Raw genomic sequence first — 14,577 nt, 5'->3', positions numbered from 1 at the left:
TTCTGACCTGTGTTAATAATCCCACATTTGATCTGATCTGTGTTAATAATCCCACACACACACACACACACACACACACACACACACACACACACACACACACACACACACACACACACACACACACACATCTGATCTCTGTTAATAATCCCACACACACATCTGATCTGTGTTAATAATCCCACACACACATCTGATCTGTGTTAATAATCCCAAACACACATATGATCTGTGTTAATAATCCCACACACACATCTGATCTGTGTTAATAATCCCACACACACATCTGATCTGTGTTAATAATACCACACACACATCTGATCTGAGTTAATAATCACACACACACACACACACACACACACACACACACACATCTAATCTGTGTTAATAATCACACACACACACACACACACACACACACACATCTGATCTGTGTAAATAATCACACACACACACACACACACACACATCTAATCTGTGTTAAAAAATCCAACACACACATCTGATCTGTGTTAATAATCACACACACACACACACACACACACACACACACACACACACACACACACACACACACACACACACACACACACACACACACACACACACACACACACACACACACACACACACATCTGATCTGTGTTAATAGCCCCACACACTCATCTGATCTGTGTTAATAATCCCACACACACACATCTGATCTGTGTTAATAATAATCCCACACACACACACTCACACACAAACACACACACACACACACATCTGATGTGTTAATAATCCCACACACACATCTGATCTGTGTTAATAATCTCTCCCACACACACATCTGATCTGTGCAAATAATCCCACACACATCTGATCTGTGTTAATAATCTCTCCCACACACACATCTGATCTGTGTTAATAATCCCCCCCCCACACACACATCTGATCTGTGTTAATAATCCCACATTTGATCTGATCTGTGTTAATAATCCCACACACACACACACACACACACACACATCTGATCTCTGTTAATAATCCCACACACACATCTGATCTGTGTTAATAATCCCACACACATCTGATCTGTGTTAATAATCCCCCCCCACACACACACACATCTGATCTCTGTTAATAATCCCACACACACATCTGATCTCTGTTAATAATCCCACACACACATCTGATCTGTGTTAATAATCCCACACACACATCTGATCTGTGTTAATAATCCCACACACACATCTGATCTGCGTTAATAATCCCACACACACATCTGATCTGTGTTAATAATACCACACACACATCTGATCTGTGTTAATAATCCCACACACACATCTGATCTGTGTTAATAATCCCACACACACATCTGATCTGCGTTAATAATCCCACACACACATCTGATCTGTGTTAATAATACCACACACACATCTGATCTGTGTTAATAATCACACACACACACACACACACACACACACACACACACACACACACACACACACACACACAGACACACACACACACACACACACACATCTAATCTGTGTTAATAATCACACACACACACACACACACACACACACACACACACACACACACACACACACACACACACACACACACACATCTGATCTGTGTAAATAATCACACACACATCTAATCTGTGTTAAAAAATCCCACACACACATCTGATCTGTGTTAATAATCACACACACACACACACACACACACACACACACACACACACACACACACACACACACACACACACACACACACACACACCTGATCTGTGTTAATAATCCCCCCCCACACACATCTGATCTGTGTTAATAATCCCACATTTGATCTGATCGGTGTTAATAATCCCCCCCCACACACACACACACATCTGATCTGTGTTAATAATCCCCCCCCCCCCCACACACACACATCTGATCTGTGTTAATAATCCCCCCCCACACACATCTGATCTGTGTTAATAATCCCACATTTGATCTGATCTGTGTTAATAATCCCACATTTGATCTGATCTGTGTTAATAATCCCACACACACATCTGATCTGTGTTAATAATCCCACATTTGATCTGATCTGTGTTAATAATCCCACATTTGATCTGATCTGTGTTAATAATCCCACACACACACACATCTGATCTGTGTTAATAATCCCACATTTTATCTGATCTGTGTTAATAATCCCACATTTGATCTGATCTGTGTTAATAATCCCACACACACATCTGATCTGTGTTAATAATCCCACACACACACACACACATCTGATCTGTGTTAATAATCCCCCCCCACACACACATCTGATCTGTGTTAATAATCCCACATTTGATCTGATCTGTGTTAATAATCCCACACACACATCTGATCTGTGTTAATAATCCCCCACACACACACATCTGATCTGTGTTAATAATCCCACCCCACACACACATCTGATCTGTGTTAATAATCCCACATTTGATCTGATCTGTGTTAATAATCCCACACACACATCTGATCTGTGTTAATAATCCCACACACACATCTGATCTGTGTTAATAATCCCACACACACATCTGATCTGTGTTAATAATCCCACACACACATCTGATCTGTGTTAATAATCCCACACACACATCTGAGATTTCCACAAACATCCGTACAACTCGGACAAACCTTAATATGTGGATGAGGAGTGAAACCACAAGCTCCCTTCAGTTCATCCTCGTTCTCCTGTAACACACCGTTACCCATCAGTTACACACCGTTACCCGTCAGTTACACACCGTTACCCGTCAGTTACACACCGTTACCCGTCAGTTACACACCGTTACCCATCAGTTACACACCGTTACCCGTCAGTTACACACCGTTACCCATCAGTTACACACCGTTACCCATCAGTTACACACCGTTACCCGTCAGTTACACACCGTTACCCGTCAGTTACACACCGTTACCCGTCAGTTACACACCGTTACCCGTCAGTTACACACCGTTACCCATCAGTTACACACCGTTACCCGTCAGTTACACACCGTTACCCATCAGTTACACACCGTTACCCATCAGTTACACACCGTTACCCGTCAGTTACACACCGTTACCCGTCAGTTACACACCGTTACCCGTCAGTTACACACCGTTACCCGTCAGTTACACACCGTTACCCGTCAGTTACACACCAAAGCTTAAAACTGCAGTGAACCAAAGACAGTCTCAAAAACACGGTTTGAAATCGCTGGTGTTTCTGACGTCACACACTACCTTGTAACCAATCAGATCAACGTGTGATCGTCAACCAGTGGATCTCTGAGTGAGTGAGTGGAGGCGGGGCTAATTTGCATATTCATAGATCCGCAAATACTAAATGAGGCAAGGGTGTCGAGTTACATTCAAGATATTTTAAGTCATGAATAATTTTTTTAGTCGTTCGTATGTAATTCGTGAATTAAAAATAAATGAATTAATGTAGTTAAAAGTTTTTTACTAGTGAGAATTGTATTTCTGATATGTGAAATTGGAATTTCCACTAGTAAGAAATCTATTCTTGATATCAACAATTGAATTTGAATGGCAGGCTATGGTGATATTTCACTAGTGAAAATACAATTATATCAAAAATGATAGTTTTTACTAATTCAATTCTTGATATCAATAATTCACACTTTAACTAGTGAAAATGTAATTATAGATCACAATAATTAGCATTGTTACAAGTTGTAATGTAATTCCTGATATAAAAAAATTGCCATTCTTTCTAGTCGAAATGTAAATTCTGATATCAAGAATTATCATTTTAACAAGTGAAATTTTAATTTTAGATATCCTGGAAATGAATAAAAGTTAAAACGTCTTGCCAGATGAAATCTGCACTGTTTATCGTTGCATAATGCATTACATTTATTAATTGCATTAAAATTACAGTATATACTGCACAGGATCCAGTAAGTGCTGGGTTGTTTTCCATGTTTGGGTCAAATATGGACAAACCCAATCATTGGGTTAAAAAATGTATTAACAATTTTAACCCAATGGTTGGGTTTGTCCATATTTGACCCAAACGTGGGTTGAAACAGTTCTCATTAAACACACAATCGAATATAATATAAGCGCTTAAAGGAAACAGACTTACCCTGGATAAACCGATTACAAACCCTCTTTGAGGAACAAACTTGACTTTGACCTTCTTTTTGTGTTTCTGATCAAATAAAAGAATAACAGAGAGTAAAATAATGCATTGATGAGAAAATGAAAGACGACAGATCTCTCTCTTCTACCTGTCCATCATCCATGTTTCTCCTGTCATCAATCTCTGGAATCTACAACAGAAATCATGTGTCACTCAAAGTCTATCAAGCCACCCTGAACACCCTAGAAACTGCATAGCAACACCTTAACGACCCCCCCAGAATGCCGTAGCAACCACTAGCTCATATCTGAGAGACTGAATGGCCTTAAAACCTTCAAACGTTGAGCTTTACGAACCGCTACTGTATAAAGTTAAACTACTTAGAACTTCAAGCTTTCAAACTTTCTGACATAAAGTTTGCATTGCCAAGATATCAGTGTTCTGACAAAATAATATACATGTACAATAATAATATATATTATAGTAAAAAAATCTCAACATACTTAAAAAAAAAAGAAACAAAAGTACAAAATTAATCAAACTTTAACTGAAATTTTTATAATTTTTTAAATATATGATTAAAACTGCATTAATATCTCAAAGAAACTGAACTAACACTGACATCTTCTGGCCACAGATATATGCACAGACAATATAAATACCAAAGTAGTCAATCAAACGACATTGCTTCAGAAATTATAAATTTCTTATTTCATAATATTTTTTGAGCTATTTTATATTTTATGCTATTTTTTATTTTATATTGCATTTTTTTTAATTTATTTTTTAACTTTTTACATGGCTTTTATATTATAAAAGTCATGTAAAAAATGCATACATTCACGTCAAAATGTATATATTTATTTAATATATTTTATTTTGTCGTTTGATGTTTTTATATTTTATTTTATATTTTGTTATTTTATTTTTTAAATGTAAATTTATTTTATTTATATAATTTTTATACAAAAATAATAATAGATTTGTATTTCATATTTTTATTTTATGTTATTTTAGTTTTATATTTTCTTTTAAATGTTTTTGTTTTAAGTTTTTTCTTTTGCTATTTTCTTTTTTCATATTTTCTTTATTATGCTATTTTTTATATAATTAAAATTTTCCTTCCAAATGTCAAAGTGCTCGTGTGTTTTCTTTAATGTATTTTTAATTAATGTTTTGATAAATACCACTCGATCTCAGTAACTATTATCAGACTCTCTGGTGTGAATAATAAATCCAGCTGTGCGTGTGTATTAATAACGTCCAGAACTGAAAACAAGCAGCACAACTGGAGATGAGTTTACCGGAGGCCTGTTGTGGAGTGAAGCGCCGAGATCCAAGTCTCCTTCCAAAAAGGGATCTTTGGAGAACGACTGCGAACAGAACACACACATTTTGAAATACTAAGACATTCTAAGATGTAAATGTAAAGGCTCACGGCACAGATTCAGTTCCCGGTCATCATCTGCAGAAGACCAGTGTAAACACCTGTGACTCCATCACTGGAGGACCGTGCGCTGACTTCAGTCCGACAGCAGAAGAGTCCTTCAGAACCAGCAAAGAGGAAGTTATGTTTCTTCCGGGAACAAACACGCCACAATATTCCTCATTATAATAATTCATGTGCATAATAAAGGGGCGGGGCCTGGTTGAGTTAGTTAGTAGTGTGTTAAACTGGTGGTTATGGTAAGGGGCGGGGCATATCCTAAACACACTCGAGCGCTCGACCAATCACAACACACTGCAGCCGACCAATCAGAGCACAGAGTGCTTTTCAGGAGGAGGGGCTTCATAGAGACAGGAAGTAGACATTACTGAAGTATCCAAATATTCTATTCAATTTAAGTCTCGAATGTCTAAAGAATAGTTTTCCCTTTTATTTGTATTTGGGGAAAAAAATCAATGCAAGATTAAAAAATATATAATATTTAAACTTAATAAAAAAATCTGCATTTTCTTTACTATTTTTAATAAATAAAATGATTTATACAATTTTAAAATAAGATAATTTATACAATTTAAACAATTTATGAACTATTTTATTAAATACTTCAATTTTTTATTTATAAAATTGTAATGTATTTATTAAAAGATAAATAATATATAAACTATTGTATACCATTGTTCTAAACAGATCATTTGCTGATTGGTTTATGGCTTTAAAACCCAGGCTTTAAATCTGAAGAACCAGCTATATTTCACCTATATATTATATTATATTATATTATATTATATTATATTATATTATATTATATTATATTATATTATATTTCTCATACCTTTGATGGTCGATGTGGCACAGGAGGCTTGAATTTCTGTGTTTGCTTCTGTAAAATAAATGCATATATGAAAGCGTGGACACCGAGGTGAAACCAAACCGCAGCACAGAGACGAGTGTGTGTGTGTGTGTGTGTGTGTCGTACCGGTTTGAGGTCCATGTCTTCATCTTTCTTCTGCCCAGAAGCCGTGAGATACGCAGTTTTTGACGAGGACGTTAAATCATCCTAATAAGACAATTCAGTGAGGTCAAAGGTCAACCGATACGCATATTTAACATCATGAATGTATTATTGATGTCAAACCTGATAGTCTGCAGGGAATGTGTGTTTGGCCTGAGGGAATAAAACATCATCATAAACACTGAAGATATGATTGTTTTAGACACACACCGACAGTCAATCATTCACACCGGTTATGCTGGAAGTCTCTTGCAGCCTGGATCAAATTATGAATTTCTAGATGTCATATTGAAGCCCTTCCTCTACTGTGCTAATCATCTATGCGGATCAGTGTTTTAAATACCAGACATGTCAATGGAAGAGTTACATGAAAATATAAACAGGCTTGTAATTACAAATATTAACAAATTGTGTGAGAAATTGGAAATGAACAGCCTTTCCTCTCATTGTTAAACACACAGTACATTAAAATAATATTGCAATGTATATTTTTTATTATTTATATTAAAATGTAATTAATTACATAAATGAATGTACTGTACTGAATATAATATAATTAAACTATAATATAAATTCATATAAAAATATTATTTTAAAAATACTTTTTTATTATTATTACTATTTAAAAAGTAAAGAATATGAAGATCATTTATTATTTTATCAATAAAATATGTTTTCATTTGTTTAGAATAATGTTGGGGAACATTGTATGTGCACTGTTTTATTTTAATAAAATAATATATTAATTATTTTTTATTTTTAAGTTCTAAAAAATATTTTATTTATAATAAATTAATTTATTTGTAAATAGTATTATAAATTATTTTATTTAAAAAAGTAAAGATTATGAATGTAATTTATATTTTCCTGAAGTAAATCTCTATAAAAAAAATGGTGTACTATTTACAAATACAAATAAAATTAAATTATAGATTATAAAAATAATATTTAAAAATATATATTTATTAAGTTTTATTTTAAAATGTACTTTATAATTAATTATTTTATGTTTAATTATTAGGATTATTATTTAAAAAGGCCAAGATTATGAAGATCATTCATTGTTTTATGAAGTAAATAATCTTGTATTTTTTTTATTATTGTAAAATACACAATAATCTTGTATTTTATGAAGTAAATAATGTTGTAATACGAGTATTGATCCTACAGACGGGGATGTGATGCTTCACCTTTGAGCCTCTGCGGTGAGTCATAATCTTGGGTTTTGATGATTTCTTCTGTTGAGAGCAAAACAAATCTGCGATGAAAGACATGAATCTTTATTTGTGAATTATGACTGAGAAATGAAGAGTTTCGTACTGATTTAAACTCGACGGCTTCTTCATCTAGAGTAAAAAACTCATCCGGTCCGTCAACAACGGGCTGAAGACACAATACACACATTATTACACAAAGAGTGTGATGAACACACTCCAACACATGTATTATTCCTCCTCATATTTGAGGTGGATCACACATGAAGATATTGACCTTTGACCCTTGACGCAGTGTGTTTGTGTTCGTCTCGGAGATCTTCACTTCATCTACAATTTTATCCTGAAATCAAAGATTTGGTCATAAAGAAAATTCATTTTCAAACAAATTTTCTTTTTACATTGAACATTTTCAAATAAACTAGACACTTCTCTCAAGTGCCCCTATTATGCTATTTTAAAGTTTCCTAAGTATGTGTTGGCGTCTCCTGCAACAGGTCACATGCAGTGGTGTAGTCTAGTTTTTTGTAGTGAGTATACTGTGACGACCCCCCCCCCCCCCTCTCTCTCTCATGTAATTGAGAGCATTATGAGACTAAGGGCCCTATCTTGCACCCAGCGCAATTGACTTTGAACACCGACGCATGTATCATTCCTATTTTGCACCCGCGCACAGCGGACTTTTCCCTCCACAGACGCACGTCGGTAAATTAGGAAATGAACTTGCGCTCGCGGGGGCGGTTCAGCGCAAAGAGGAGGCGTGCTCCGGCGCAAAACTTCCATGGTGCTATTTTCCAGTTTTAGAAAGCAATTCCGCCACTGACCAGGGAAAAAACAGTCTAAAGACAGTGGCGCGTTGCGCGTTAGTGATATGGTATTTTAAGGGCGCGACGCGCATCCACTTTGATTCTCTAATATAAACAGATGCAGCAGTTTTCATTTTTGCAAATCATACATTATTACAAGGAAAAATATTAACACACGAGGGGAAATCATTGTTGTGTCCGTGAAGAAGTGAAAAAGATCTATCTAGATAAAAATAAAAAAAATCTAGATTAGGCTACACATTTACCCAAATTATACGCCTGTTTAACCGAAGCTAATTTGGGTGGGTTTCTCCCAGCATCCCCAATGTCACTTCTCTGTGTTTTACGGCCCTGACGAGAACGTCGGTTTCCTCGGCTGTGAATCGCTCCTGCGTGCGCAGGCAAATCCGCCGTTATAATAGCAATCCGCCATGGAACAAGCGCGTCTGCTCTTAAAGGGAATGTGAGAGGACGCTCTGATTGGTTTATTTCACGTTACGCCCAAACCACACCTGTGAATAATGAAGCTACTTCAGACCAACCCCTTTTAGATTTGCGTCGGGCGCAAGAGTCGTTTATCCGCCGGGAAAATAGCAACAGCGCCGGGATCCGCCCACAAAGTTACTTGCGCTTTGCACTTTGACACTTGCGTTTCAGATCGTTAAAATAGGGCCCTAAGTGTTATCAACATGTCAATTTATTATAAGCAACACAAGACTTTAACAGCCAATGACATTTACAGCTGAGGAGACTGGACTGATTTTCTACATTTAGCCTTAGATGTTATATGAATATGGTCCCTGAAGCACAGGTTTTATCAGCTGACAATAAAAAAAACAAAAAAAAAACATTATAGGCACAAATACAAATTTACTTTTAGAAATGGTGCTTTTGAAAGAAAATTGTGTTATTGTTTTGGCAAGTTTACTGTTTAAATTAAAACATGTATGAAAACTTGTGTGATATTTCTTTTTAAAATAAGTTTTAATAGATTTCATCATTATTATTATTTTACAGTACATTTTACTGTGCAATTTCTTTCATAATTTCTTTGAGTTTATACCGAACTTTTATTTTGACAGGTTGTCGTAAAGACATTACAGTTTCTGTGTGTGTATGATACGAATGAATGACGATAGTTTTATCAAATGAAATGGTGAAATTCTCATGAAGTGACTCTCATAGCAGCTCTGTGATGAAGTTCATGTGTCATGTGTAGCCTACATCATGTCCTCATAGCTACAGTGAAGCGCTGACACAAGCACGCGCTTGCTTCAGTGTGTGTGTGTAGTAGAGCACACATTGAGCGCTCATTCCCAGAGACGCGTTGAACAACTGCAGTCTCTTTGAGTTTTTAATATTCACGCGATTTGATCTGTGTCCATTGCAAACACAGACGCGGTGAATTTATGAATGAAAGTGTGAAAGTTCTGTCACAAAACGAAGTTGTTACGTATCCTCACGCTTTTTTTAGTGGGTATACGGAAATACTTGGCATTTCCTAGTGGGTATACGGCGTAAAGCTAAAAAAACACTTCCATCCATCCATCCATCCATCTTCTTCCGCTTATCCGGGGCCGGGTCGCGGGGGCAGCAGTCTAAGCAGAGATGCCCAGACTTCCCTTTCCCTAGCCACTTCCTCTAGCTCTTCCGGGGGGACACCGAGGCGTTCCCAGGCCAGCCGAGAGACATAGTCTCTCCAGCGTGTCCTAGGTCTTCCCCGGGGTCTCCTCCCGGTGGGACATGCCCGGAACACCTTCCCGGGAAGGCGTCCAGGAGGCATCCGGAACAGATGCCCGAGCCACCTCAGCTGACCCCTCTCGATGTGGAGGAGCAGCGGCTCTACTCTGAGCTCCTCCCGAGTGACCGAGCTCCTCACCCTATCTCTAAGGGATCGCCCAGCCACCCTGCGGAGAAAGCTCATTTCGGCCGCCTGTATCCGGGATCTTGTCCTTTCGGTCATGACCCAAAGCTCATGACCATAGGTGAGAGTAGGAACGTAGATTGACCGGTAAATCGAGAGCTTCGCCTTGCGGCTCAGCTCCTTCTTCACCACGACAGACCGGTACATCGACCGCATTACTGCTGAAGCTGCACCGATCCGTCTGTCAATCTCCCGTTCCATCCTTCCCTCACTCGTGAACAAGACCCCAAGATACTTGAACTCCTCCACTTGAGGCAGGAACTCTCCACCAACCTGAAGTAGGCAAGCCACCTTTTTCCGACTGAGGACCATGGCCTCGGATTTGGAGGTGCTGATTCTCATCCCAGCCGCTTCACACTCGGCTGCAAACCGTCCCAGTGCATGCTGAAGGTCCTGGTCTGATGGGGCCAACACGACAACATCATCCGCAAAGAGCAGAGACGAAATCGTGTTGTTCCCAAACCAGACACCCTCCGGCCCCTGGCTGCGCCTAGAAATTCTGTCCATAAAAATTATGAACAGAACCGGCGACAAAGGGCAGCCCTGCCGGAGTCCAACATGCACCGGGAAGAAGTCTGACTTACTGCCGGCAATGCGAACCAAGCTCCTGCTTCGGTCGTACAGGGACCGGACAGCCCTTAGCAAAGGACCCCGGACCCCATACTCCCGGAGCACCCTCCACAGGCCGCCACGAGGGACACAGTCGAATGCCTTCTCCAAATCCACAAAGCACATGTGGATTGGTTGGGCAAACTCCCATGAACCCTCCAGCACCCTGTAGAGGGTATAGAGTTGGTCCAGTGTTCCACGGCCCGGACGAAAACCGCACTGTTCCTCCTGAATCCGAGGTTCTACTATCGGCCGTATTCTCCTCTCCAGTACCCTGGCATAGACTTTCCCAGGGAGGCTGAGAAGTGTGATCCCCCTATAGTTGGAACACACCCTCCGGTCCCCCTTCTTAAAAAGAGGGACCACCACCCCGGTCTGCCATCCCAGAGGCACTGTCCCCGACCGCCACGCGATGCTGCAGAGGCGTGTCAGCCAAGACAGCCCCACAACATCCAGAGACTTGAGGTACTCAGGGCGGATCTCATCCACCCCCGGTGCCTTGCCACCGAGGAGTTTTTTGACTACCCCGGTGACTTCAGCTTGGTTGATGGACGAGTCCACCTCTGAGACCTCAGCCTCTGCTTCCTCCATGGAAGACGTGACGGCGGGATTGAGGAGATCCTCGAAGTATTCCTTCCACCGTCCGACAACATCCCCAGTTGAGGTCAACAGCTGCCCACCTCCACTGTAAACAGCGTTGGTAGGGCACTGCTTCCCTCTCCTGAGTCGCCGGACGGTTTGCCAGAATCTCTTCGAGGCCAGCCGATAGTCCTTTTCCATGGCCTCACCGAACTCCTCCCAGGCCCGAGTTTTTGCCTCCACAACCACCCGGGCTGCAGTTCGCTTGGCCTGCCGGTACCCGTCAGCTGCTTCCAAACACTTCCATTTTCTCTTAATATCCATTACAGCATCAGCTCATTTCTCACTGTGTCTGTCACGATTAAATAAAGGATTCAGTCTCTCTAAACCCCGCCTCTCTGAGAGCTGCTCTGCTCTGATTGGTCAGAGGGCCCAGTCTGTTGTGATTGGCCTACTCTGCTCTGATTGGTCAGTCTGTTGTGATTGGTCTACTCTGCTCTGATTGGTCAGATGACCCAGTCTGTTGTGATTGGTCTACTCTGCCCTGATTGGTCAGATGGCCCAGTCTGTTGTGATTGGTCTACTCTGCTCTGATTGGTCAGATGGCCCAGTCTGGCGTGATTGGCCTACTCTGCTCTGATTGGTCAGACAGCCCAGTCTGTTGTGATTGGTCTACTCTGCTCTGATTGGTCAGAGGGCCCAGTCTGTTGTGATTGGTTTACTCTGCTCTGATTGGTCAGATGGCCCAGTCTGCTGTGATCGGTCTTCTCTGCTCTGATTGGTCAGATGGCCAAGTCTGTTGTGATTGGTCTACTCTGCTCTGATTGGTCAGATGGCCCAGTCTGTTGTGATTGGTATACTCTGCTCTGATTGGTCAGACAGCCCAGTCTGGCGTGATTGGCCTACTCTGCTCTGATTGGTCAGAGGGCTCAGTCTGTTGTGATTGGTCTACTCTGCTCTGATTGGTCAGACAGCCCAGTCTGCTGTGATTGGTCTACTCTGCTCTGATTGGTCAGACAGCCCAGTCTGCTGTGATTGGTCTACTCTGCTCTGATTAGTCAGATGGCCCAGTCTGGCGTGATTGGCCTACTCTGCTCTGATTGGTCAGATGGCCCAGTATGTTGTGATTGGTCTACTCTGCTCTGATTGGTCAGACAGCCCAGTCTGTTGTGATTGGTCTACTCTGCTCTGATTGTATCTGCACTTTGATCTTTGAAACTTTGCAGACCTTTTACATTCACAAACAACTCTACTACACACTGGATGAACAGGAATATCTGAAAATCATAAAAGGGGAACTTTAAAACTGTTTTTCAAAAATCATTTACCTTTGAGCTCCTCCTGATCGTCAGAGAATGTCGCAGTTTTTTCCCCAGAGTCTATAAAGATCAATAGGACGACATTAACATGTGAAGGACAAACAGACACTCACACTCACTCACGCAGAGTTTAATATCTCGCATTGTACCTGCTTTCCGTTCTTCTTCGCAGTCCCATTGACTTCTTCGGACGCTTCTCTGATCTAGTGGCAAGAGTCAACAATATTAGGAAACCAGGTTTTTACAGTGTGAGAAACTCGCCAGCAAGACACATGTGATTTGGGTGGATGCCAAGCATAACTATGTGGTTGCTAATGGTTTCTGTGGTTTTTAGTGCATTCCGCACCCTCAACATTCGAAAAACAAACAAAACTACAGAAAAAAAATAATAATGATCTAGACAATTAAATACATGCATCGAGGATACTATGTCAGCCAAGCATGTTTTGTGAGGTTAGTTATTGACTGTAAAGATTATTATATTATTTAAATTATTTGTTGTAACTACTATAACATTCAATTTATTGTTTGATTTTAAAGGCATTTTTGTTTATATTTTTTAATATATATATTTAATCTCTAATCTGTAGAGATTATTAATTATTATTTTAATTATTATTATTTGTTTTACTTAGAATAAAATATAATGTTAAAGCTGCAGTCCGTAGTTTTTCCTCTTTGTCGCCATCTCTGTTCGAATTCTGCAATTGCAGTTATTCGCAGAATTATCAACTTTACGTGTGATGTCCCTCGGCACAGCGCGGATTAATCCAATGTTTTAAGGAGAATGTGTGGCTGTCAGTCGCCGCCAGTGTGGATCCTGTCATTCGTAATCACAGATTCTACTTTTTGGAAGTATGACCAACTTAAGAATTTTCACCGGGAAATGTAATCTGAACAAGTAACATCCATTTTTGTTCTGACCAACTAAAGGAAAATAGCATTATAGTAAATCGTGCTGATTAAATCTAATGATCGCATATCATATCACATCAAACCGTGTAAATTATACTTTGTTCTTAAATTGTTCATGTTAACAACATCAGCAGATGTATCCTTGTTTTCCGCATGGGCCGGTTGCAGTCTCTTTTTTGCTCTTTTTCTTCTTTATGTGTACAGATGTGCAGAGACTCTATGTATACAGATGTGCAGAGACTCTTCTTTATGTGTGCAGATGTGCCGAGACTCTTCTTTAGGTGTACAGATGTGCAGAGACTCTTCTTTATGTGTACAGATGTGCCGAGACTCTTCTTTATGTGTGCAGATGTGCCGAGACTCTTCTTTATGTGTGCAGATGTGCAGAGACTCTTCTTTATGTGTGCAGATGTGCCGAGACTCTTCTTTATGTGTACAGATGTGCCGAGACTCTTCTTTATGTGTACAGATGTGCAGAGACTCTTCTTTATGTGTACAGATGTGCCGAGACTCTTCTTTATGTGTACAGATGTGCCGAGACTCTTCTTTATGTGTGCAGATGTGCAGAGACTCTTCTTTATGTGTACAGATGTGCCGAGACTCTTCTTTATGTGTACAGATGTGCCGAGACTC

At 39.7% G+C, this 14,577-nt stretch overlaps 1 protein-coding gene across 4 annotated transcripts in view; it reads right to left on the bottom strand.

Moving 5' to 3' along the window:
• Positions 1 to 14,577, bottom strand: part of LOC306992904 (uncharacterized protein) — a 50,691-nt gene that overhangs the window by 16,157 nt on the left and 19,957 nt on the right. For 3 of the 4 annotated variants that reach the window (XM_079602178.1, XM_079602179.1, XM_079602180.1), the window contains exons 9-21: positions 13,179 to 13,232; positions 13,039 to 13,089; positions 8,070 to 8,135; positions 7,899 to 7,961; positions 7,769 to 7,816; positions 6,702 to 6,731; positions 6,543 to 6,623; positions 6,399 to 6,446; positions 5,608 to 5,664; positions 5,424 to 5,492; positions 4,268 to 4,309; positions 4,123 to 4,188; positions 2,664 to 2,720 (exon numbers count right to left, since the gene is read on the bottom strand). In XM_079602178.1, coding sequence (XP_079458304.1) covers positions 2,664 to 2,720; positions 4,123 to 4,188; positions 4,268 to 4,309; positions 5,424 to 5,492; positions 5,608 to 5,664; positions 6,399 to 6,446; positions 6,543 to 6,623; positions 6,702 to 6,731; positions 7,769 to 7,816; positions 7,899 to 7,961; positions 8,070 to 8,135; positions 13,039 to 13,089; positions 13,179 to 13,232 — 732 coding nt within the window. The remainder of the gene's footprint in view (positions 1 to 2,663; positions 2,721 to 4,122; positions 4,189 to 4,267; positions 4,310 to 5,423; positions 5,493 to 5,607; positions 5,665 to 6,398; positions 6,447 to 6,542; positions 6,624 to 6,701; positions 6,732 to 7,768; positions 7,817 to 7,898; positions 7,962 to 8,069; positions 8,136 to 13,038; positions 13,090 to 13,178; positions 13,233 to 14,577) is intronic. The other variant, XM_079602181.1, reaches the window with a different exon arrangement.

The sequence above is a fragment of the Phoxinus phoxinus genome (assembly GCF_949152265.1).
Source record: "Phoxinus phoxinus genome assembly, chromosome: 2".
Taxonomy (NCBI): Eukaryota; Metazoa; Chordata; class Actinopteri; order Cypriniformes; family Leuciscidae; genus Phoxinus; species Phoxinus phoxinus.
This window is presented reverse-complemented; position numbering and strand designations above follow the sequence as displayed.